At 51.3% G+C, this 26,865-nt stretch overlaps 1 protein-coding gene across 3 annotated transcripts; it reads right to left on the bottom strand.

The window, feature by feature from the left end:
• Positions 1-233: 233 nt before the first annotated feature.
• Positions 234-26,865, bottom strand: nudt22 (nudix (nucleoside diphosphate linked moiety X)-type motif 22). Of its 3 annotated transcripts, none has more exons than XM_078206145.1 (6): positions 26,765-26,865; positions 10,038-10,519; positions 7,822-7,929; positions 5,541-5,638; positions 4,986-5,079; positions 234-892 (listed from the first exon to the last, which is right to left on the bottom strand). In XM_078206145.1, the coding sequence occupies exons 2-6, from the start codon at positions 10,503-10,505 to the stop codon at positions 788-790; spliced, it is 873 nt and encodes a 290-aa protein (XP_078062271.1). In that variant the 5' UTR covers positions 10,506-10,519; positions 26,765-26,865; the 3' UTR covers positions 234-787. The 3 variants fall into 3 exon arrangements, with proteins under 3 accessions (XP_078062271.1, XP_078062269.1, XP_078062272.1); XM_078206143.1 differs by lacking the exon at positions 26,765-26,865 and adding an exon at positions 19,180-19,341; XM_078206146.1 differs by lacking the exon at positions 26,765-26,865 and adding an exon at positions 19,113-19,135.

The following is a 26,865-nucleotide window of genomic DNA, read 5'->3' as shown; positions in this document are numbered from 1 at the left end:
CACACAGAGGGTGGTGCGAGTGTGGAATGAGCTGCCAGAGGGGACGGGAGAGGCAGCGACAATGACAACATTTAAAAGACATTTGGACAGGGACGCGGATGGGGAAAGGTTTAGAGGGAGATGGGCCCAACGCAGGCAAATGGGACCGGCGGGGGTTGGGGGCTGGGAGAAGGGGAACACGCTTTCCACCTCACAAAGCACACTCCAAGGGGATATAAAGAGGACGTGCGAGGCGCTATCCGAATGCAATGTCTTTTTAAAATTGGCAATCGAAAGTCCATTGGTCAACACATACAGACAGACAGAGTTAAAAAGGTCCCGGCCCCGCAGACCAGCCAGTCTCACAGCAACTCCTGCTCGTAGTCACCCTGTTGTCCGCACTCTTATAATCATAGAAAGCTTACAGCGCACGAGGCGGCCATTCAGCCCATGTTTGTCCGTGCTGGGGCTGTCTGCAAGAAGGAGTCACACCCCCCGCCCCCCCCTCCGTAGACCCGCAAGTTTTTCTCTCTTCAGATTTCGCAAGCTCCAATTGAACCAGCCTCCACCACATGGCGGCCCCTCCCGGACCCCAACCACTGGCTGCATCTTATTGCTTTTTTAAAAAAAAACCATTTTTCCTCCTAAGTCCCGGGTATTTTTGCCATTTGGCTCAAACCGAGCCCCCTCCCCCACCCTCCACCGAAACATTAACCCCGCCTTGGCGCTCTCCATGGCTGGCGGGCCGGCCATGTTGTCCAGTGTTCTCCTTTCCGCTCTCGGCGCCCGCGTCCCCTTGGCCGTGGACTCAAGGCGTCCGGGGTCGCACGAGGGAGTAGAGCAGGACGCCGCCCTTGGCTGAGGGGCAAAGGTCTCGCCAGCCGTCCGTGTCCCCTTCCAGCTTCAGGACGTCCTGAAACAAAGACCACAAGACCATAAGACATAGGAGCAGAATTAGGCCACTCGGCCCCTCGAGCCTGCTCCGACATTCAACAAGACCATGGCTGATCTTCGCGTGGACTCAGCTCCACTTACCCGCCCGCTCACCGTAACCCTTAATTCCTTTACTGTTCAAAAATCTATCTATCCTTGCCTTAAAAACATTCAATGAGGTAGCCTCAACTGGGCAGGGAATTACACAGATTCACAACCCTTTGGGTGAAGAAGTTCCCCCTCAACTCAGTCCGAAATCTGCTCCCCCTTATTTTGAGGCCATGCCCCCGAGTTCTAGTTTCACCCACCAGTGGAAACAACTTCCCTGCTTCTATCTTATCGATTCCCTTCAAAATCTTATATGTTTCTATAAGATTCCCCCCTCATTCTTCTGAATTCCAATGAGTGTAGCCCCAGTCTACTCAGTCTCTCCTCATAAGCCAACCCTCTCAACTCCGGAAACAACCGAGTGAATCTCCTCTGCACCCCCTCCAGTGCCAGTACATCCTTTCTCAAGTAAGGAGACCAAAACTGTACACAGTAAACTCCAGGTGTGGCCTCACCAGCACCTTATACAGCTGCAACATAACCTCACTGTTTTTAAACTCCATCCCTCTCGCAATGAAGGACAAAATTCCATTTGCCGCCTTAATTACCTGCTGCACCTGCAAACCAACTCCTTGAGATTCCTGCACAAGGACGCCCGGGTCCCTCTGCACAGCAGCATGCTGCAACGTTTTACCATTTAAATAATATAAATATAATTTAAATAAATAATTCAATCACGGCCGATATTTTTCTCATCCCCATTCTCCTGCCTTTTCCCCATAACCCCTGACCCCCTTATTAATCAAGAACCGACCTATCTCTGTCTTAAAGACACTCAATGACCCGGCCTCCACAGCCTTCTGCGGCAAAGAGTTCCACAGATTCACCACTCTCTGGCTGAAGAAATTCCTCCTCATCTCTGTTTTAAAGGATGCCGGCACGGTAGCACAGTGGTTAGCACTGCTGCTTCACAGCTCCAGGGTCCCGGGTTCGATTCCCGGCTCGGGTCACTGTCTGTGTGGAGTTTGCACATTCTCCTCGTGTCTGCGTGGGTTTCCTCCGGGTGCTCCGGTTTCCTCCCACAGTCCAAAGATGTGCGGGTTAGGTTGATTGGCCAGGTTAAAAAATTGCCCCTTAGAGTCCTGGGATGTGTAGGTTGGAGGGATTAGTGGGTAAAATATGTGGGGGTAGGGCCTGGGTGGGATTGTGGTCGGTGCAGACTCGATGGGCCGAATGGCCTCCTTCTGCACTGTAGGGTTTCTATGATTTCTATGATCGTCCCTTCAGCCTGAGGTTGTGCCCTCTGGTTCTAGTTTTTCCTACTAGTGGAAACATCCTCTCCACGTCCACTCTATCCAGGCCTCGCAGTATCCTGTAAGTTTCAATAAGATCCCCCCTCATCCTTCTAAACTCCAACGAGTACAGACTCAGAGTCCTCAACCGTTCCTCGTACGACAAGACAAGAGGGGCAAGGCTGGCATCGCAATGGAATTTTTTTTCTAAGTGCCCAGCTAGCGTGAAAGCGGGAGGGTTCCTGATCCGTTTTTTAAAGGCGAGTTTCCGCTCCCAATCTTATGCGCTCAAGTCATTGGAAATATGGGCTAGACTGTTTCTAGTCACTCGAGCCAGTGGGCGGGGCTTAATTCACCTGCCAGCAGCTCAGGTCGGAGCCACAAACTGTGCATGTGTAGAAAAAACACAAGGGCTGGCACGGTGGCACAGTGGGTTAGCACTGCTGCCTCACAGCGCCAGGGACCCGGGTTCGATTCCCGGCTTGGGTCACTGTCTGTGCGGAGTTTGCACATTCTTCACCCTCCACCCAGTGTCTGCGTGGGTTTCCTCCGGGTGCTCTGGTTGCCTCCCAAAGATGTGCAGGTTAGGTGGATTGGCCATGCTAAATTGCCTCTTAGTGTCCAAAGATGTGCAGGTTAGGTGGATTGGCCATGCTAAATTGCCCCTTAGTGTCCAAAGATGTGCGGGTTAGGTGGATTGGCCATGCCAAATTGCCCCTTAGTGTCCAAAGATGTGCAGGTTAGGTGGATTGGCCATGCTAAATTGCCCCTTAGTGTCCAAAGATGTGCGGGTTAGGTGGATTGGCCATGCTAAATTGTCCCTTAGTGTCCAAAGATGTGCAGGTTGGGTGGATTGGCCATGCCAAATTGCCCCTTAGTGTCCAAAGATGTGCAGGTTAGGTGGATTGGCCATGCTAAATTGTCCCTTAGTGTCCAAAGATGTGTAGGTTAGGTGGATTGGCCATGCTAAATTGCCCCTTAGTGTCCAAAGATGTGCAGGTTAGGTGGATTGGCCATGCTAAATTGCCTCTTAGTGTCAGGGGAATTACCAGGGTAAATATGTGGGGCAATGGGGAATAGGGCCTGTGTGGGATTGTGGTCGGTGCAGGTATGATGATGGGCTGAATGGCCTCCTTCTGTACTGTAGGGATTCTATGATTGAACACCGGTTGATGTTCGCGGGAGAGTGTTCCCGACTTCTCCCTCCCTTTGTGTATGGAGGTGTTTCCCAGTCTCACTCCTGATAGGTCTGCCTCTCACTTCTACATGCTGTCCGCTCCTCGCCTTCGATTCCCCCAATCAGCGAGAAGCATTTCTCTCTCTCTCTGTTCCCCTACATGTCTTCCATCTATTGTTTAGTTTATTAGTGTCACAAGTAAGGCTTACATTAACATTGCAATGAAGTTACTGTGAAAATCCTCTAGTCGCCACACTCCGGCGCCTGTTCGGGTTACACTGAGGGAGAATTTAGCACCCTAACCAGCACGTCTTTCAGACTGTGGGAGGAAACCGGAGCACCCGGAGGAAACCCACCCAGACAGGGGGAGAATGTGCAGACTCCGCACAGACAGTGACCCAAGCCGGGAATCGAACCCGTGTCCCTGGCCAATCCACCTAACCTGCACATCTTTGGACACTAAGGGGCAATTTAGCATGGCCAGTCCACCCTAACCTACACATCCTTGGACACTAAGGGGCAATTTAGCATGGCCAATCCACCTAACCCGCACATCTTTGGACACTAAGGGACAATTTAGCATGGCCAATCCACCTAACCTACACATCTTTGGACACTAAGGGGCAATTTAGCATGGCCAGTCCACCCTAACCTACACATCCTTGGACACTAAGGGGCAATTTAGCATGGCCAGTCCACCCTAACTTACACATCCTTGGACACTAAGGGGCAATTTAGCATGGCCAATCCACCTAACCCGCACATCTTTGGACACTAAGGGACAATTTAGCATGGCCAATCCACCTAACCTACACATCTTTGGACACTAAGGGGCTATTTAGCATGGCCAATCCACCTAACCTGCACATCTTTGGACACTAAGGGGCAATTTAGCATGGCCAGTCCACCCTAACCTACACATCCTTGGACACTAAGGGGCAATTTAGCATGGCCAATCCACCTAACCTGCACATCTTTGGACTGTGGGAAGAAACCGGAGCACCCGGAGGAAACCCACCCAGACACGGGGAGAACGTGCAGACTCCGCACAGACAGTGACCCAAGCCGGGAATCGAACCCGTGTCCCTGGTGCTTTGGACACTAAGGGGCAATTTAGCATGGCCAATCCACCTAACCTGCACATCTTTGGACTGTGGGAAGAAACCGGAGCACCCGGAGGAAACCCACGCAGACACGGGGAGAGACATGCAAACTCTGCACAGACAGTGACCCGAGCTGGGATTCGAACCCATGTCCCTGGCGCTGTGAGGAAGCAGTGCCAACCATTGTGCCACCGATTGAATTGCATTCCTGTCCCTCGAGAGATTTCCGTGCCAAATTTTCCAAACCGTGCCCTGTCCCAAGCAAGGAGGGAGATAGTACGCCCTGTGCCAGAATCAGGTGCAGGGGGAGGCCACTCAGCCCCTCGGGCCTGTCCCCCCGCCATTTTGGCTCGATCGCGGCTAATCCCCACAACCCGGAGCCGTCGGTTGGCCGCGCCTGGCAACCGAGTGGTGTTCGGCCCGGCGGCTGGTCAGGTGACCTCTGACCCGTACCTCCCGGTGGATGAAGATGATGTCAGTCGATTCGTGGGCCTCTGGGCCTCCGACGAGGTAACGCTGCCTCACCTCTTCCGAGGTCCGCTCACACCTGAGGAACAAAACAAAAAGAAGGCGCGCTTACTCTGCGTCTGTCGGTTCGGCAGTGCTCGATATGAGGGGCCTAGGAGGCGCTAGCTTCCAGCACCGCTGGGAAACACCCTCTATATCACGGTGAGGGGGGAAGAGGGAGATGGGACAGGATGGAGATCCCTCGATATCCTCTTCACGGCTAGCAACTCGCGACAGGGTTTAACATTCGCCACTGGCGGCACAGTGGGGTTGGCACCGCTGCCTCACAGCGCCAGGGACCCGGGTTCGATTCCCAGCCTTGGGCGACTGTCTGTGTGGAGTCTGCACGTTCTCCCCCGAGGCAGGTGGGCCGAATGGCCGGTCTCCGCGTGGTAGATAGTCCAACTCCGGGTAAGCAGCTCAGTCAAGACACAGAGAATCAAATGTCCACCCGTCTCAGGGAGGGGCAGGGAGAATGGGAGGGGGCGGAAGATATTCTACCTGACGTAAAATTCCACACTGGGCCTTCCTGCACTTCTGTGATTCCTGGCGACTCCCAGCAACACGGGCCGGCTTAAACTTTCCACAGGAATGTTTACCTGACAAAGAGATCAGAAGCGGATTAATACAGCTCAGACTCTCCCATCCCTTCACAACCCCACCAGATAGAAAATTCACCCACACCCGTTAGATCACCAGAACGCAAGGTCTACTGGCATCACTCGCACAGTGGGTTAGCACTGCTGCCTCACAGCGCCAGGGACCCGGGTTCGATTCCCGCCTCAGGTCACTCTCTGTGTTACCACGGCCAATCCACCCAACTTACACATCTTTGGAGACGAAGGGGCAATGTCATAAAATTAATTGTCTGTGTGGAGTCTGCACGTTCTCCCCGTGTCCGCGTGGGTTTCCTCCGGGTGCTCCGGTTTCCTCCCACACTTCAATATAAGTGCGAGTTAGGCGGATTGGCCGTGCTAAATTGCCTCTTAGTGTCCTAAGATGTGTAGGTTAGGTGGATTGCCCATGCTAAATTGCCTCTTAGTGTCCTAAGATGTGTAGGTTAAGTGGATTGCCCACGCTAAATTGCCTCTTAGTGTCCTAAGATGTGTAGGTTAGGTGGATTGCCCACGCTAAATTGCCTCTTAGTGTCCCAAGATGTGTAGGTTAGGTGGATTGGCCACGCTAAATTGCCCCTTAGTGTCCAAAGATGTGCAGGTTAGGTGGATTGGCCATGCTAAATTGTCCCTTAGTGTCCAAAGATGTGCAGGTTAGGTGGATTGGCCATGCTAAATTGTCCCTTAGTGTCCAAAGATGTGCAGGTTAGGTGGATTGGCCATGCTAAATTGTCCCTTAGTGTCCAAAGATATGCAGGTTAGGTGGATTGGCCATGCTAAATTGTCCCTTAGTGTCCAAAGATATGCAGGTTAGGTGGATTGGCCATGCTAAATTGTCCCTTAGTGTCCAAAGATATGCAGGTTAGGGGGATTAATGAGGTAAATCTGTGGGGTTACGGGAGTAGGGCCTGGGTAAGATGGTCTGTTGGAGAGTCAGTGTAAACTTGATGGATGAATGGCCTCCTTCTGCATGGTATGGATTCTATGGAGTTATATCGTCATGGTGACATTCGAATCATAGAATCCCTACAGTGCAGAAGGAGGCCATTCAGCCCATCGAGTCTGCACCAACCACAATCCCACCCAGGCCCTATCCCCATAACCCCATTTACCCTAGCGAGTCCCCCTGACTCGAAGGGGCAACTTAGCACGGCCAATGCACCCTAACCCACACATCTTTGGACTGTGGGAGGAAACCGGAGCACGCGGAGGAAACCCACGCAGACACAGGGGGGAGAACGTGCAGACTCCGCACAGACAGTGACCCGAGACAGGAATCGAACTTGGATCCCTGGCGCTGTGAGGCAGCAGTGCTAACCCGCTGTGCCGCCGTGCTGTCCCATTATTAAAGGATACAGCGGTGGAGTGACCAGACCTCGTGAGTCCGAGATTCAAGTTCAAATCCCACCAGGGGAAATCTCAATCGAGTTCAATAAATCTGGACTCTGGGTAACCTTGACCACAATGTTGTGGCACTAAAAGCCCATCGGGGTTCACCAATGTCCCCTTTAGGGAAGGAAATCTGCCATCCTTACCCGGTCTGGCCTACACGTGACTCCAGACCCCACACACACAACAATGTGGGCAACTCTTAACTAAATTGTCCCTTAGTGTCCAAAGATGTGTGTGTTAGGTGGATTGGCCATGCTAAATTGCCCTTTAGTATCCAAAGATGTGTAGGTTAGGGGGATTAACGAGGTAAATCTGTGGGGTTACGGGAGTAGGGCCTGGGTAAGATGGTCTGTTGGAGAGTCTGTGTAAACTTGAGGGATGAATGGCCTCCTTCTGCATGGTATGGATTCTATGGAGTTATATCGTCATGGTGACATTCGAATCCCCCCTCTGAAATGGCCGAGCGAGACTCTCAGTTCAAGGAGGCTATTAGAGATGGGCAACAAATGCGGGGCCTTGCCCGGCGACGCCCCTCATCCCCGTGAAAGAATTAAACAGATAAGGTCCAGGGCAACATGGCTGGCTTTCATCTGACTTCCAAAATGGCCGAGTAAGGTCAAGGCCAACAGACGCGAGGGTTGCCCACGTGCAGTGCCAGCGGAAGCGCGGCCCAGGAAGAGTTGGCGCCTTTGGGAGTAAAGAGAGGTCAAGTGAGACCACATGGGGTGGGCACCAAGTTCAGGAACTTTTCCCGATCCTCCCCCCCTACCTTTTACCTCATCACGGATCTCGCTCAGAATGGAAGAAAATATTTCTTGGACAACCAGCTCCCCCGACAAGTGCTCCGGTTGAATGGATTCTTCCGGAATATCTTTCGCAGCCATCTGCAACGAGAGAAAGAGCACAGGTTGAATATTATACCGGGGGGGGGCTGACAATAGCAAAGGGGGAGGAGGCAACTCGGCCCGTCTTACCCGTGCTAGCTCTTTGTGGGGAGCTGCCCAACCAGTCCCACTCTATCCTGCAATTTGCTCCTTTTCCGAGTAGGCCCTATTCCCATAACCCCATGTATTTACCCTGCTAATCCCCCTGACACTAAGGGGCAATTTAGCATGGCCAATCCACCTAACCTGCACATCTTTGGACACGAAGGGACAATTTAGCATGGTCAATCCACCTAACCCGCACATCTTTGGACACTAAGGGGCAATTTAGCATGGCCAATCCATCTAACCTGCACATCTTTGGACACTAAGGGACAATTTAGCATGGTCAATCCACCTAACCTGCACATCTTTGGACACTAAGGGACAATTTAGTATGGCCAATCCACCTAACCTGCACATCTTTGGACACGAAGGGACAATTTAGCATGGCCAATCCACCTAACCTGCACATCTTTGGACACGAAGGGACAATTTAGCATGGTCAATCCACCTAACCCGCACATCTTTGGACACTAAGGGGCAATTTAGCATGGCCAATCCATCTAACCTGCACATCTTTGGACACTAAGGGACAATTTAGCATGGTCAATCCACCTAACCTGCACATCTTTGGACACTAAGGGACAATTTAGTATGGCCAATCCACCTAACCTGCACATCTTTGGACACTAAGGGACAATTTAGTATGGCCAATCCACCTAACCTGCACATCTTTGGACACTAAGGGACAATTTAGCATGGCCAATCCACCTAACCTGCACATCTTTGGACACTAAGGGACAATTTAGTATGGCCAATCCACCTAACCTGCACATCTTTGGACACTAAGGGACAATTTAGCATGGCCAATCCACCTAACCTGCACATCTTTGGACACTAAGGGACAATTTAGTATGGCCAATCCACCTAACCTGCACATCTTTGGACACTAAGGGACAATTTAGCATGGCCAATCCACCTAACCTGCACATCTTTGGACACTAAGGGACAATTTAGCATGGCCAATCCACCTAACCTGCACATCTTTGGATACTAAGGGACAATTTAGCATGGCCAATCCACCTAACCTGCACATCTTTGGACATTAAGGGGCAATTTAGCATGGCCAATCCGCTCATTCGTCTGAATGAGGGGGGAATCTCAGAGAGACTTATAAAATTCTAACAGGACTGGACAGGGTAGATGCAGGGAGGATGTTCCCGATGGTGGGGGGAGTCCAGAACCAGGGGGTCACAGTCTGAGGATTCGGGGGAGACCATTTAGGACGGAGGTGAGGAGACATTTCTTCACCCGGTGAGCCTGTGGAATTCATTACCACAGGAAGTAGTTGCCAAAACATTGAATGTATTCAAGAGGCGGCTGGATATAGCACTCGGGGCGAACGGGGTCAAAGGTTATGGGGAGAAAGCAGGATTAGGCTATTGAGTTGGATGATCAGCCATGATGGTGATGAATGGCGGAGCAGGCTCGAAGGGCCGAATGGCCTCCTCCTGCTGCTATCTTCTATATTTCTAACCTACACATCTTTGGACACTAAGGGACAATTTAGCATGGCCAATCCACCTAACCTACACATCTTTGGACACTAAGGGGCAATTTAGCATGGCCAATGCACCTAACCTGCACATCTTTGGACACTAAGGGGCAATTTAGCATGGCCAATCCACCTAACCTGCACATCTTTGGACACTAAGGGGCAATTTAGCATGGCCAATCCACCCTAACCTGCACATCTTTGGACACTAAGGGGCAATTTAGCATGGCCAATCCGCCCTAACCTGCACATCTTTGGACACTAAGGGGCAATTTAGCATGGCCTATGCACCCTGACCAGCACGTCTTTCAGACTGTGGGAGGAAACTGGAGCACCCGGAGGAAACCCACGCAGACACGGGGAGAACGTGCAGACTCCGCACAGACAGTGACCCAAGCCAGGAATTGAACCCGGGTCCCTGGCACTGTGGGGAAGCAGTGCTAACCCACTGTGCCATGGTGGCCTGTTCATTCCACCTGGGCCTCTGTTTTTGGAATAAAGAGGAACAAACCTTGGGTTCCGGGTGTCCCCCCGGAATGTCCACTTGACCAGCCGCCTCTGCCACCTGCTCGCTCCTCCTCAGGAAGACAAAGCAGTCGTCAGCCGTGTGGAGCATGGCGCCAACGCCCAGGGGCTCTGCCAGGTAGGCCTGGCTGTCACCGAAGTCGGCCGTGCCCTGCTCCTGCAGGAGGCGGGCGCCCGGCGCCCAGTTGGTCCCCAGGTAGTCCTTGTAGCAGGTCAGGCCCAGCTTCAGGAGCAGGCCCTCACCCTCCAGTGCGGCCCCGTGGGTGCGGAACTTGGCCCCGTTGAAGAGCCAGGGCTTCTCCCGCTTCCTCTGCTGCCAGATCTCCGCGATCTTCTGCTCGTGCCCCAGCAGGACCCGGCGGTTGTAGTCGGAAGAGATCTCCACGCGGACCTGCTCCTGGCTCAGCCCTCCCAGGAGGGGGCACCGGACCAGGAGGGAGACGTCTGGATCCATGTTCGTGCTTTCAACTGAAAAGCAAGAAAGAGTTCATAGGATCATAAAGTTCTACAGTTCAGGAGGCCATTCGGCCCATTGCATCTGCACCGACTACAATCCCACCTAAGCCCTATCCCCATAACCCCATGCATTTACGCTAGCTAGTCCCCCTGCTACTAAGGGGCAATTTTGCATGGCCAATCCACCTAACCTGCACATCTTTGGATACTAAGGGGCACGGTAGCACAGTGGTTAGCACTGCTGCTTCACAGCTCCAGGGTCCCGGGTTCGATTCCCGGCTCGGGTCACTGTCTGTGTGGAGTTTGCACATTCTCCTCGTGTCTGCGTGGGTTTCCTCCGGGTGCTCCGGTTTCCTCCCACAGTCCAAAGATGTGCGGGTTAGGTTGATTGGCCAGGTTAAAAATTGTCCCTTAGAGTCCTGGGATGCGTAGGTTAGAGGGATTAGCGGGTAAAATATGTGGGGGTAGGGCCTGGGTGGGATTGTGGTCGGTGCAGACTCGATGGGCCGAATGGCCTCCTTCTGCACTGTAGGGTTTCTATGTTTCTATAATTTAGCATGGCCAATCCACCTAACCAGCACATCTTTGGACACTAAGGGGCAATTTAGCATGGCCAATCCACCCAACCTGCACATCTTTGGACACTAAGGGGCAATTTAGCATGGCCAATCCACCTAACCTACACATTAAGGGGAGGTGATGGCCTAGTGGTATTATCGTTAGATTATTAATCCAGAAACTCAGCTAATGTTCTGGGGGACCCGGGTTCGAATCCCACCACGGCAGATAGTGGAATTTGAATTAAATAAATTTTTTTAAAATCTGGAATTAAGAATTGACTAATGACATTTGATTTATTATTGTCACATGCATTGACATGCAGTGAAAAGTATTGTTTCTTGACAGACAAAGCATACCGTTGATAGAAAAGGAAAGGAGAGGATGCAGAATGTCATGTTACAGTCACAGCTAGCTAGGGTGTAGAGAAAGATCAACTTAGTGCGAGGTAGGTCCATTCAAAAGTCTGACAGCAGCAGGGAAGAAGCTGTTCTTGAGTCGGTTGGTCCGTGACCTCAGACTTTTGTATCTTTTTCCCGATGGAAGAGAGAATGTCCGGGGTGCGTGACAAACCGTTGTTGATTGTCAGAAAAACCCATCTGGTTCACTAATGTCCTTTAGGGAAGGAAATCTGCCGTCCTTACCCCGGTCTGGCCTACATGTGACTCCAGAGCCACAGCAATGTGGTTGTCTCTCAACTGCCCTCCAAGGGGCAACTAGGGATGGGCAATAAATGCTGGGCCCAGCCAGCGACGCCCATGTCCCACGAATAATAAAAAAAAATCTTTGGACTGCGGGAGGAAACCGGAGCGCCCGGAGGAAACCCACGCAGACACGGGGAGAACGTGCAGACTCCGCACAGACAGTGACCCGAGCCGGGAATTGAACCCGGGTCCCTGGCGCTGTGAGGCAGCAGCGCTAACCCGCTGTGCCGTCCAGTTTGAACAGAAGTTTTCAGAAGGAACACAGTCTTGCATTTACACAGCGGCCTGTACAGCCGTACGCCATTCAGCCCATCGTGCCGGCAGCCAGAACCCTTGTGGGCAGCGAGGTCCAGGTTTGTTCACTGGAGTCGTTCCCTGGGGTGGAGGGGGGGGGGGGGGGAATATCCTATGAGGAGAGGTTAAGTAATTGAGGTTAATATTATCTGAAGTTTCAAAGAATGGGATTTGATTTGATTTATTATTGTCACATGTATTGGGATACAGTGAAAAGTATTGTTTCTTGTGCGCTATATACAGACAAAGCATACCGTTCATAGAGAAGGAAAGGAGAGGGTGCAGAATGTAGTGTTACAGTCATAGCTAGGGTGTAGAGAAAGTTCAACTTAATGCAAGGTCGCCAAATCTGTTAGAGATTTAATTGGAGCATTGTGAGAGTCATAGAGGTTTACAGCATAGAAACAGGCCCTTCGGCCCAATTTGCCCATGCTGCCCCTTTTTTTTAAACCACTTAGTCCCAATTGCCCGCATTTGGCCCATATCCCTCCATACCCATGTAACTGTCTAAATGCCCATGTAACTTACCCATGTAGCTGTTTTAAAAGACAAAATCGTACCCGGCTCTCCTACTGCCTCTGGCAGCTTATTTCAGACATTCACCACCCTGTTGATCTTTCTCTACACCCTAGCTATGACTGTAACACTACATTCTGCACCCTCGCCTTTCCTTCTCTATGAACGGTATGCTTTGTCTGTATAGCGCGCAAGAAACAATACTTTTCACTATCCCAATACATGTGACAATAATAAATCAAATTGCCCCTCTGGACACGTTTGTATCTCTCCCCTCTCACCTTAAACCTATGCCCTCCAGTTTTAGACTCCCCTACCTTTGGGAAAAGATATTGACTATCTAGCTGATCTACGCCCCTCATTATTTTATAGACCTCGATAAGATCACCCCTCGGCCTCCTGCGCTCCAGAGAAAAATGTCCCAGTCTATCCAGCCTCTCCTTATAACTCAAACCATCAAGTCCCGGTAGCATCCTAGTAAATCTCTTCTGCACTCTTTCTAGTTTAATAATATCCTTTCTATAATAGGGTGACCAGAACTGTACACAGTATTCCAAGTGTGACCTCACCACACTTGGAATTTAAACTAGAGAGTTTAAGAGAGTTAGAATCAAGTTTGAGAAGGATAGAATGAGAGTAAAAGATAGAATTAAAAGGTATGCTGGGCACAGCTTGTAAGAAGCCACTTCTCCCTGGTGCCATCCTGTTGAAAGCTATAGAATTGTGAAGGGGGTTCGACAGGGTGGACACAGAGATTGTTCCCCGCTGGGTCGGGGAATCGAAAGCACAGGGGAGGAGGGGTCATAGTTTCAGGATAAGGAGACCGATCTTTTATAAAGAACAAAGAACAGTACAGCACAGGAACAGGCCCTTCGGCCCTCCAAACCTGCGCCAATCACATTGTCCTATCCACACCAACCACCTGCATCCCTCTTGAGTACAAGAGCAGGGATGTACTTCTGAGGCTGTATAAGGCTCTGATCAGGCCCCATTTGGAGTATTGTGAGCAGTTTTGGGTCCCCGTATCCAAGGAAGGATGTGCTGTCCTTGGAAAGGGTCCAGAGGAGGTTCACAAGAATGAAGAGCTTGTCGTACGAGGAACGGTTGAGGATTCTGGGTCTGGGTCTCTGGGTTTGGAGTAAAGTGCCTCGCCGGAAGATGAGATGCTGTTCCTCCAGTTTGCGTTGAGCTTCACTGGAACATTGCAGCAGGCCAAGGACAGACATGTGGGCACGGGAGCAGGATCGTGTGTTAAAATGGCAGCAACCGGAAGGTCAGAGTCCTGATTGCGCACAGACCGAAGGTGCTCAGCAAAGCGATCGCCCTGTCGCCCGGTATTGAGCGTTGCCTGGGCTGGAGTATTGAGGTGACGGAGGAGAGATTGGGTAGGTTAGGGTTGTTTCCCCTCAGAAGTGTGTGACTTGATTTGAGGGGTACCACACATTTTGAGGGGCCGAGATAGGGTCGACTGGGTAGACTTGTTTCCCCTGGCGGAGAGGTGGCACAGAGGCAAACCAGCCTCCCAGCCACTGACTCTGTCTACACTTCCCGCTGCCTCGACAAAGCAGCCAGCATAATCAAGGACCCGGACATTCCCTCTTCCATCGGGAAAAGGATACAAAAGTCTGAGGTCACGTACCAATCGACTCAAGAACAGCTTCTTCCCTAGAGTCATAGGGGTTTGCAGCTTGGAAACAGGCCCATTGGCCCAACTTGTCCATGCCGCTTTTTTTTTTAAACCCCTAAGCTAGTCCCAATTGCCCGCGTTTGGCCCATATCCCTCTGTACCCATCTTACCCATGTAACTGTCTAAATGCTTTTTAAAAGACAAAATTGTACCCGCCTCTACTACTGCCTCTGGCAGCTCGTTCCAGACACTCACCACCCTCTGTGTGAAAAAATTGCCCCTCTGGACACTTTTGTATCTCTCCCCTTAAACCTATGCCCTCTAGTTTACACTCCCCTACCTTTGGAAAAAGACATTGACTATCTAGCTGATCTGTGCCCCTCAGTATTTTATAGTCCCCTATAAGATCACCCCTCAGCCTCCTGTGCTCCAGGGGAAAAAGTCCCAGTCTATCCAGCCTCTCCTTAAAACTCAAACCATCGAGTCCCGGTAGCATCCTAGTAAATCTTTTCTGCGCTCTTTCTAGTTTAATAACATCCTTTCAAAAATAGGGTGACCAGAACTGTACACAGCTGTACCCCTGCTGCCATCAGACTTTTGAATGGACTTATCTCGCCTTAAGGTGATCTTTCTCTACACCCTAGCTGTGACTGTAACACTACATTCTGCACTCTCTCCTTTCCTTCTCTATGAACGGTATGCTTTGTATAGCATGCAAGAAACAATACTTTTCACTGTTTTTCAATACATGTGACAATAATAAATCAAATCAAAGATTTAAGGTGATTGGCAGAAGGGGGAGGAGGAGAAGGAAGAGAGGAGGAGAGAATGTCAGGAAAAGTTTTCCACCCAGTGGTGGGCACCTGGGAATTAACTGCCTGGCTTGGTGGTTGATGCAGAGGCCCTGAAGTCATTGGAAAGGGCCCTGGATCCACACCTGAAGTGCTGGAACATGCAGGGCTGTGGACCAGGTGCTGAAATGTGGGATTAGGATGAGTGGCTAGTCTGTGCAGACACGATGGACTGAATGGCCTCTTCCTGTGCCGTAACTTTGATAGCTCTCGGGAATGGCGGCGTAGGCTCGATGGGCTGTCGAGTCCACTCAGACTCCCTACAGTGCAGACAGCAGACACACACACACACATGCAGACACGCACAAACACATATGCAGACACGCACTCTCATGGGGCAACACAGTCATTAGCACTGCTGCCTCAAGGCGCCAGGGACCTGGCTTCAATTCCCAGCTTGGGTCACTGTCTGTGTGGAGTCTGCACATTCACCCCGTTATCTGAGGAAGGATGTCCGTCCTTGCTATAGAGGGAGTACAGTGAAGGTTTACCAGGCTGATTCCTGGGATGGCAGGTCTGTCATATGAGGAGAGACTAAGTCGGTGAGGATTATATTCACTGGAGTTTGGAAGAGTGAGAGGGGATCTCATAGAAACTTATAAAATTCTAACAGGGTTAGACAGGGTAGAGTCAGAAAGAATGTTCCCGATGGTGGGGGGAGTCCAGAACTAGGGGGGGTCATAGTTTGAGGATAAGGGGGTAAACCTTTTAGGACTGAGGTGAGGAGAAATTTCTTCACCCAGAGAGCGGTGGAATTCACTCCCACAGAAAGTTGAGGCCAAAACGTTGTGAGATTTCAGGAAGGAATTAGATATCGCTCTCGGGGCTAAAGGGATCGAGGGATATGGGGGGGGAAATCAGGATAGCGAATTTGATCATCAGCCATGATTAAAATGAATGGTGGAGCAGGTTGGAAGGGCTGAATGGCCTCCTCCTGCTTCGAGTTTCTGTGTAGGTTTCCTCCGGGTGCTCCGATTTCCTCCCACAGTCCGAAAGACGTGCTGGTTAGGTGCATCGGCTAAATTCTCCCTCAGTGTACCCCGAACAGGCGTCGGAGTGTGGCGTCTAGGGGATTTTTCACAGTAACTTGTTTTTGAGGAAGAGAAGGTGTTACAGGCTAATAGGCTGGAGGAAGTAGATATTCGGAGGGAGGATGTACTAGCAGTTTTGAATAAACTGAAGGTCGATAAGTCCCCTGGGCCTGATGAAATATATCCTAGTATTCTTTGTGAGGCAAGGGATGAGATTGCAGAGCCTTTGGCTTTGATCTTTGGGTCCACGGGGATGGTGCCAGAGGACTGGAGAGTGGCGAATGTTGTTCCTCTGTTTAAGAAGGGGAATAGAAATGACCCTGGTAATTATAGGCCAGTTAGTCTTACTTCGGTGGTTGGTAAGTTGATGGAAAAGGTCCTCAGGGATGGGATTTACGACCATTTAGAAAGATGCGGATTAATCCGGGATAGTCAGCACGGATTCGTGAAGGGCAAGTAGTGCCTCACAAATTTGATTGAATTTTTTGAGGAGGCAACTAAGTGTGTTGATGAAGGTAGGGCAGTTGATGTCATATACATGGATTTTAGTCAGGCGTTTGGTAAGGTCCCCCATGGTCAGCTTATGATGAAAGTAAGGAGGTGTGGGATAGAGGGAAAGTTGGCCGATTGGATAGGTAACTGGCTATCTGATCGAAGACAGAGGGTGGTGGTGGATGGAAAATTTTCAGATTGGAGGCAGGTTGCTAGCGGAGTGCCACAGGGATCAGTGCTTGGTCCTCTGCTCTTTGTGAGGAGGGGCTGAAGGGTGGATCAGTAAATTTGCTGATGACACCAAGATTGGTGGAGTAGTGGATGAGGTGGAGGGCTGTTGTAGGCTGCAAAGAGACATAGATAGGATGCAAAGCTGGGCTGAAAAATGGCAAATGGAGTTTAACCCTGATAAATGTGAGGTGATTCATTTTGGTAGGACTAATTTAAATGTGGATTACAGGGTCAAAGGTAGGGTTCTGAAGACTGTGGAGGAACAGAGAGATCTTGGGGTCCATATCCACAGATCTCTAAAGGTTGCCACTCAAGTGGATAGAGCTGTGAAGAAGGCCTATAGTGTGTTAGCTTTTATTAACAGGGGGTTGGAGTTTAAGAGCCGTGGGGTTATGCTGCAACTGTACAGGACCTTGGTGAGACCACATTTGGAATATTGTGTGCAGTTCTGGTCACCTCACTATAAGAAGGATGTGGAAGCGCTGGAAAGAGTGCAAAGGAGATTTACCAGGATGCTGCCTGGTTTGGAGGGTAGGTCTTATGAGGAAAGGTTGAGGGAGCTGGGGCTGTTCTCTCTGGAGAGGAGGAGGCTGAGGGGAGACTTAATAGAGGTTTATAAAATGATGAAGGGGATAGATAGAGTGAACGTTCAAAGACTATTTCCTCGGGTGGATGGAGCTATTACAAGGGGACATAACTATAAGGTTCGTGGTGGAAGATATAGGAGGGATGTCCGAGGTAGGTTCTTTACGCAGAGTGGTTGGGGTGTGGAATGGACTGCCTGCAGTGATAGTGGAGTCAGACACTTTAGGAACATTTAAGCGGTTATTGGATAGGCACATGGAGCACACCAGGATGATAGGGAGTGGGATAGCTTGATCTTGGTTTCAGATAAAGCTCGGCACAACATCGTGGGCCGAAGGGCCTGTTCTGTGCTGTACTGTTCTATGTTCTAACTTCATTGCGGTGTTAATGTAAGCCTACTTGTGACACTAATAAATAAACTTAAACTTTAAACACACGCACGCACACACTCTCACAGATACTTGCCGACCCCTGGATTCTGCGTGAAGTGAGACTTTCCAACCTCCAGCGATAAGAAAAAGGAGTGGTGTGTAAGAATGGGGAAACACCTGGGCTCACAGATATAGTAAGAAGTCTCACAACACCAGCTTTCGGAGCGCTGCTCCTTCCTCAGGTGTGACCACTCATCCACTCACCGGAGGAAGGAGCGGCGCTCCGAAAGCTCGTGATGCCAGATAATCCTGTCGGACTTTAACCTGGTGGTGTGAGACTTCTTACAGTGCCTTACCTGCACAGTTGCAGGCGGCACGGTGGCACAGTGGGTTAGCACTGCTGCCTCACAGCACCAGGGACCCAGGTTCGATTCCCAGCTTGGGGTCAGTGTCTGTGTGGAGCTTACACATTCACTCCCCGTGTCTGCGTGGGTTTCCTCCGGGTGCTCCCGTTTCCTCCCACACTCCAAAGATGTGCGGGTTAGATTGATTGGCCGTGGTAAATTGACCCTAGTGTCAGGGGGACTAGCAGGGTAAATACGAGGGGTTGCGGAATAGGGCCTGGGTGGGATTGTGGTCAGGGCAGACTCGATGGGCCGAATGGCCTCTTTCTGTCCTGTGGGAATTCTATGTAAACAAATGTATTTGGGGCGGCGCGGTGGCACAATGGTTAGCGCTGCTGCCTCACAGCGCCAGGGACCCGGGTTCGATTCCCGGCTTGGGTCACTGTCTGTGTGGAGTCTGCACATTCTCCCCGTATCTGCATGGGTTTCCTCCCACAATCCAAAGATGTGCGGGTTAGGTGGATTGGCTATGCTAAAATTGCCCCTTAGTGTCAGGGGGAATAGCTAGGGTAAATGCATGGGGTTATGGGGATAGGGCCTGGGTGGGATTGTGGTGGGTGCAGACTCGATGGGCCAAATGGCCTCCTTTTGCACTGTAGGATTCTAGGGTTCAGTGGTACAAGCTGGGGGGGCGGGGGGAGCGGGTGGTCCCTGTGGAAACGACTGTAATTCTGTCCTAACTGCACAGTACTGGCTGTCTAGATAAGTGGGGTTCCCTGTGGAAGCCACGGTAACTGTGTCTTACCTGGACAGTGCTGGCTGTCTGGAGAAGGGAGTTCCCTGTGGAAGCCAGTGTAATTCTGCCTTACCTGCCCAGTGCTGGCTGTCTGGAGAAGAGGGGGTTCCCTGTGGAAGCCAGTGTAATTCTGCCTTACCTGCCCAGTACTGGCTGTGTGGAGAAGAGGGGGTTCCCTGTGGAAGCCAGTGTAATCGTGTCTTACCTGCCCAGTACTGGCTGTCTGGAGAAGGGGGTGATTCCCTGTGGAAGCCAGTGTAATTCAGTCTTACCTGCCCAGTACTGGCTGTCTGGAGAAGAGGGATTCCCTGTGGAACGCGCTGTAACTTTCTCTCAGTGTGACACTATAGAGAGCAGGAACACTGTATCTCCCCCCCCCCCCCCTCCTTGAAGGACTGGGATTCCCCTCGCAGGCAATATCCACGTCAATTTCTAACAGGCGGAAGTAATGAGGGGAACAGCTACTCGCCTATTGGTCCTGACCATCACATGTGACTCGGTCAATGGACCCGCCCCCCCTTAGAGGCCGTTCAGCCCCTCTGCTCGCTGAGTCTGTGCCCTTCACTGTACTTTGTTGACTGGTTCATGCTGATGATTGAGATCCTTCCCAAACGGGTGGCCCAGAGCTGAGATTAACCCTTCTGGTGGGAGGCTGGGCAGTTTCAGGCAAGCACTGCTTTCATAGGAGGCCGTTCAGCCCCTCCAAGCTTCCTCTCCTGTCATTCATGGCTGGCATTGAGATCTCTCTCTCTGACACCCATATTTGGGGAATAGTAGAGAAAGGATTTCCAAGCTGATTATTAAAGTTTAAGTTTAAAGTCTCCTGTTGCCACATTTTCACTTTTTGTTTTGTTTAAAGCCACTGTAATAAAGTTAATTAATTAGTGTCACAAGTAGGCTGACATTAACACTGCAATGAAGTTATTGTGAAAATCCCCTAGTTGCCACACTCTGGTGCCTGTTAGGGTAACACTGAGGGACAATTTAGCACGGCCGATGCACCCTAACCTACATGTCTTTCGGACTGTGGGAGGAAACTGGAGCACCCGGAGGAAACCCACGCAGACACAGGGAGAGAATGTGCAGACTCCACACAGACAGTGACCCAAGCTGGGAATCGAACCCGGGTCCCTGGTGCTGTGAGGCAGCAGTGCTAACCAACTGTGCCACAAGGCCTCCTTAATCTTGAGGTACACCTCCTCCAGCCCCTGCAACCCTCCCTATCTCTGTAACCTCCTCCAACCCCTACACCCCTCCCTATCTCTGTAACCTCCTCCAACCCCTACACCCCTCCCTATCTCTGTAACCTCCTCCAACTCCTACACCCCTCCCTATCTCTGTAACCTCCTCCAACCCCTACACCCCTCCCTATCTCTGTAAACTCCTCCAACCCCTACACCCCCTCCCTATCTCTGTAACCGCCTCCAGCCCCTGCAACCCTCCCTATATTGGTAACCTCTTCCAGCCCTGACACCCCCTCCCTATCTCTGTAACCTTCTCCAGCCCCGACATCCCCTCCCTATCTCTGTAACCTCCTCCAACCCCTACACCCCTCCCTATCTCTGTAAACTCCTCCAACCCCTACACCCCCTCCCTATCTCTGTAACCGCCTCCAGCCCCTGCAACCCTCCCTATATTGGTAACCTCTTCCAGCCCTGACACCCCCTCCCTATCTCTGTAACCTTCTCCAGCCCCGACATCCCCTCCCTATCTCTGTAACCTCCTCCAGCCCCGACATCCCCTCCCTATCTCTGTAACCTCCTCCAGCCCCTACACACCTCCCCATCTCTATAACCTCCTCCAGCCCCTATACCCCTCCCTATCCCTGTAATCTCCTCCAGTGCCTACACCCCGCCCTATCTCTGTAACCTCCTCCAGCCCCTACACCCCCTCCCTATCTCTGTAACCTCTTCCAGCTCCTCCAATCTCCCTATATGTGTCACCTCCTCCAGTACCTACACCCCTCCCCATATCTGTAACCTCTTCCAGCTCCTCCAACCCTCCCTATCTGTGTCACCTCCTCCAGCCCCTACACCCTTCCCTATCTCAGTAACCTCCTCCAGCCCCGACACCCCTCCCAATTTCTGTAACCTCCTCCAGTCCCTACAACCCTCCCAATCTCTGTAACCTCTTCCAGCTCCTCCAACCCTCCCTATCTGTGTCACCTCCTCCAGCCCCTACACCCTTCCCTATCTCAGTAACCTCCTCCAGCCCCGACACCCTTCCCTATCTCAGTAACCTCCTCCAGCCCCTACACCCCTCCCTATCTCAGTAATCTCCTCCAGCCCCTACACCCCCTCTCTATCTCTGTAACCTCCGCCAGTCCCTACAACCCTCCCTATCTCTGTAACCTCTTCCAGCTCCTCCAACCCTCCCTATCTGTGTCACCTCCTCCAGCCCCTACACCCTTCCCAATCTCAGTAACCTCCTCCAGCCCCTACACCCCTCCTTATCTCTGTAACCTCCTCCAGCCCCTACACCCCTCCCTATCTCTGTAACCCCTCCAGCCCCTACCTATATCTGTAACCCCCTCCAGCCCCTACCTATCTCTGTAACCTCCTCCAGCCCCTACACCCCTCCCTATCTCTGTAATCTCCTCCAGCCCTTATACCCCTCCCTATCTCTGTAACCCCCTCCAGCCCCTATACCCCTCCCTATCTCTGTAACCCCCTCCAGCCCCTACACCCCTCCCTATCTCTGTAACCCCCTCCAGCCCCTCCCTATCTCTGTAACCTCCTCCAGCCCCTACGCGCCTCCCTATCTCTGTAACCTCCTCCAGCCCTACACCCCTCCCTATCTCTGTAACCCCCTCCAACCCCTCCCTATATCTGTAACCCCCTCCAGCCCCTCCCTATCTCTCTAACCCCCTCCAGCCCCTCCCATTCTCTGTAACCTCCTCCAGCCCCTACACCCCTCCCATTCTCTGTAACCTCCTCCAGCCCCTACACCCCTCCCTATCTCTGTAACCTCCTCCAGCCCCTACACCCCTCCCTATCTCTGTAACCTCCTCCAGCCCCTACACCCCTCCCTATATCTGTAACCCCCTCCAGCCCCTCCCTATCTCTGTAACCCCCTCCAGCCCCTCCCTATCTCTGTAACCTCCTCCAGCCCCTACACCCCTCCCTATCTCTGTAACCCCCTCCAGCCCCTATATTTCTCCCTATCTCTGTAACCCCCTCCAGCCCCTACACCCCTCCCATTCTCTGTAACCTCCTCCAGCCCCTATACCCCTCCCTATCTCTGTAACCCCCTCCAGCCCCTACACCCCTCCCTTTCTGTAACCCCCTCCAGCCGTCCTTACCCCGGTCTGGCCTACATGTGACTCCAGAGCCACAGCAATGTGGTTGACTCTCAACTGCCCTCTGAAACAGCCTAGCAACCCACTCCGTTCAAGGGCAAGTAGCGATGGGCAATAAATGTTGTCCAGCCAGTGACGCCCACGTTCCACGAATGAATAAAAACTCCGAGCTGAGTCCCAGCCAGTGATTGTTCGATTTATTGTCACATGTATTGGGATACCATACCGTTCATAGAGAAGGAAAGGAGAGGGTGCAGAATGTAGTGTTACAGTCACAGCTAGGGTGTAGAGAAAGATCAACTTTAATATTTGATTTGATTTATTATTGTCACATGTACTGGGATACAATGAAAAGTATTGTTTCTTGCGCGCTATACAGACAAAGCATACCATTCATAGAGAAGGAAACAAGAGAGTGCAGAATGTAGTGTTACAGTCACAGCTAGGGTGTAGAGAAAGATCAACTTAATGCGAGGTAGGTCCATTCAAAGGTCTGACGGCAGCAGGGAAGAAGCTGTTCTTGAGTCGGTTGGTGCGTGACCTCAGACTTTTGTATCTTTTTCCCGACGGAAGAAATAGAGATAGAAACTCTACAGTACAGAAGGAGGCCATTCGGCCCATCGAGTCTGCACCGACCACAATCTCACCCAGGCCCTACCCCCATATCCCTACATATTTACCCACTAATCCCTCTAACCTACGCATCTCATAACACTGAGGGGTCATTTAGCATGGCCAATCAACCTAACCCGCACATCTTTGGACTGTGGGAGGAAATCGGAGCACCCGGAGGAAACCCACGCAGACACGAGGAGAGTGTGCAAACTCCACACAGACAGTGACCCAAGCCGGGAATTGAACCCGGGTCCCTGGAGCTGTGAAGCAGCAGTGCTAACCCACTGTGCTACCGTGCTGCAGAAGGTGGAAGAGAGAATGTCCGGGTTGCGTGGGGGTCCTTGATTATGCCGGCTGCTTTTCCCCGAGGCAGCGGGAAGTGTAGACAGAGTCAATGGATGGGAGGCTGGTTTGCGTGATGGGACTGGGCTACATTCACAACCCCTTGGTAGTTCCTTGCAGTCTTGGGCAGAGCAGGAGCCCAGACCATGCTGTGATACAACCAGAAAGGATGCTTTCTATGGTGCATCCGTAAAAGTTGGTGAGAGTCCGTAGCTGACATGCCAAATTTTCTTAGTCTTCTAAGTCTTTCTTAGGCTTTTGTCATCTGGGCTCTGGTTCAAGCCGAGAGTCGGCACATTGAGGAGCTGAAGTCCTGAAGTCGACAGCACGTCGGTCTATTGTGTACAGAATGTGCCGAGGCCTCTGTCGCCAATTTGCTTTATCATTCGCGGATCGAGATTGCAGATACCGGGGAGAGGGGGGGGTGAGGGGTGCACAGAGGACAAGCCGTGTCGAGGAAGCTGGCAGGAGGTGAAAGGCTGCTACGGACATGAGGGGTTTAATCTGTAAATCTTGTCATCAATGAGAAATCTCCCAGCAATCACTTACAGGCCTTAATGGAGGTGGGGGAATTATCCATTCAGTGAATCGCGGAGTTTGGTGGATTTGATGGTCTGTAGCAACGGAACAATGCTTGGAACCGGCCAGTCTCTCGAAAGGGTGGATTGATAACACTGTTTTCAGATTAAGCTGTTAATGGCTTTACTTCCCGTCATGACCTGATTTGCTGATTTATTCTGCGTGACAAAAGCTACACACAGCACCCCGTGACTCGCAAGGGGCCAGCGTGCAGGTACAGCAAGTGGTTAGCAATGCGAAAGGAATGTGAACCTTTATTGTGAGGGGAGGGGGAACTGATTACTGAAGTTGGGAGTTTATGCTTCAGTTGCATGGGGGGGGGTGGCATTGGCGAGACCACATCTGGAGTGTTTGGTGCAGGGGGCATTGTTGAGATCACATCTGGAGTATTGTGTACAGGGGCATTGGTGCAACTACATCTGGGGTATTGTGTTCAGGGCATTGGCGAGACCACATCTGGAGTATTGTGTACAGGGGCATTGGCGAGTCCACATCTGGAGTATTGTGTACAGGGGGCATTGGCGAGTCCACATCTGGAGTATTGTGTAAAGGGGGCATTGGTGAGATCACATCTGGAGTATTTGGTACAGGGGCATTGGTGAGACCACATCTGGAGTATTGTGTACAGGGGGCATTATCGAGACCACTTCTGGAGTATTGTGTACAGGGGACATTATCGAGACCACACCTGGAGTATTGTGTACAGGGGCATTGGCGAGACCACATCTGGAGTATTGTGTACAGGGGCATTGGTGAGACCACATCTGGAGTATTGTGTATAGGGGGCATTGGCGAGACCACACCTGGAGTATTGTGTACAGGGGCATTGGCGAGACCACATCTGGAGTATTGTGTACAGGGGCATTGCTAGACCACATCTGGAGTATTGTGTACAGGGGGCATTGGCGAGTCCACATCTGGAGTATTGTGTACAAGGGGCATTGGTGAGATCACATCTGGAGTATTGAGTACAGGGGGCATTGGCGAGTCCACATCTGGAGTATTGTGTACAGGGGGCATTAACAAGACCACACCTGGAGTATTGTGTACAGGGGCATTGGTGCAACCACATCTGGAGTATTGTGTACAGGGCATTGGTGAGACACATCTGGAGTATTGTGTACAGGGCATTGGTGAGACCACATCTGGAGTATTGTGTACAGGGGCATTGGTGCAACCACATCTGGAGTATTGTGTACAGGGGCATTGGTGCAACCACATCTGGAGTATTGTGTACAGGGGCATTGGTGCAACCACATCTGGAGTATTGTGTACAGGGACATTGGTGAAACCACATCTGGAGTATTGTGTACAGGGGCATTGGTGCAACCACATCTGGAGTATTGTATACAGTATTGGTCCCCTTATTGAAGGAAAGATGTCAGCGTGTTGGAAGCTGTTTGGAGAACGTTTCCCAGACTAACACCAGGAATGGGCAGGTTGTTTGATGAGGAGAGGTCGGAGAGGTTGGGTTTGTATCCGCTGGAGTCTAGAAGAGTGAAGAGACGACGCGATCAAAGCCTTTCAGATCCTGAGGGTGGGGGGGTGGCGGGGGGTCTGGACAGGTTGGGTGTGGAGAGAAAAATAGAAAAATGCTGGAAAATCTCAGCAGGTCTGACAGCACCTGTGGAGAGAGAATAGAGCCAACGTTTCGAGTCTGGATGATCTTTCGTCAGAGCTCTGACAAATGGTCATCCAGACTCGAAACGTTGACTCTATTCTCTCTCCACAGGTGCTGTCAGACCCGCTGAGATTTTCCAGCATTTTTTCTGTTTTTGTTTCAGATTCCAGCATCCGCAGTATTTTGCCTTTATCTGGATGTGGAGACGATGTTTCCTCTTATGGGGGAACCTAGAACCAGGGGGTCACTGTTAAGATGTCACCCATTTAGACCACAAGATCTAGGAGCCGAATTAGGCCATTTGGCCCATCGAGTCTGCTCCGCCAAGGCTGATAAGTTTCTCAATCCCATTCTCCCGCCTTTACCCCGTAACCTTTGAATCCCTCACCAATCAAGAACCTATCTATCTCTGTCTTCAATACACTCAATGACCCGGCCTCCTCTGTGGCAATGAATTCCACAGATCATCCACCCTCCGGCTGAAGAAATTCCTCCTCATCTCGGTTCTAAAGGGTCGTCCCTTTACTCTGAGGCCGAGCCCTCGGCTCCCAGTCTCTCCGACTAATGGAAACATCTTCCCCACGTCCACTCTATCCGGGCCTTTCAGTATTAAACAAAGAACAAAGAAAATTACAGCACAGGAACAGGCCCTTTGGCCCTCCAAGCCTGCACCGACCATGCTGCCCGACTTAACTAAAACCCCCTACCCTTCCGGGGACCATATCCCTCTATTCCCATCCTATTCATGTATTTGTCAAGACGCCCCTTAAAAGTCACTATCGTATCTGCTTCCACTCCCTCCCCCGGCAGCGAGTTCCAGGCACCCACCACCCTCTGTGTAAAAAAACTTGCCTCGTACATCTCCTTTAAACCTTGCCCCTCACACCTTAAACCTATGCCCCCTAGTAATTGACTCTTCCACCCTGAGAAAAAGCTTCTAACTATCCACTCTGTCCATGCCTCTAATAATCTTGTAGACTTCTATCAGGTCTCCCCTCAACCTCCGTCGTTCCAGTGAGAACAAACCAAGTTTCTCCAACCTCTCCTCATAGCTAATGCCCTCCATACCAGGCAACATCCTGGTAAATCTTTCCTGTACCCTCTCCAAAGCCTCCACATCCTTCTGGTAGTGTGGCGACCAGAATTGAACCCTATATTCCAAGTGCGGCCTAACTAAGGTTCTATAAAGCTGCAACGTGACTTGCCAATTTTTAAACTCAATGCCCCGGCTGATGAAGGCAAGCGTGCCGTATGCCTTCTTGACTACCTTCTCCACCTGCATTGCCACTTTCAGTGACCTGTGTACCTGTACACCCAGATCCCTCTGCCTATCAATACTCTTAAGGGTTCTGCCATTTACTGTATATTTTCTATCTGTATTAGACCTTCCAAAATGCATTACCTCACATTTGTCCGGATTAAACTCCATCTGCCATCTCTCCGCCCAAGTCTCCAACCGATCTAGATCCTGCTGTATCCTCTGATGGTCCTCATCGCTATTCT

Source organism: Mustelus asterias, unplaced genomic scaffold (genome assembly GCF_964213995.1).
Source record: "Mustelus asterias unplaced genomic scaffold, sMusAst1.hap1.1 HAP1_SCAFFOLD_1306, whole genome shotgun sequence".
Lineage (NCBI taxonomy): Eukaryota > Metazoa > Chordata > Chondrichthyes > Carcharhiniformes > Triakidae > Mustelus > Mustelus asterias.
This window is presented reverse-complemented; position numbering and strand designations above follow the sequence as displayed.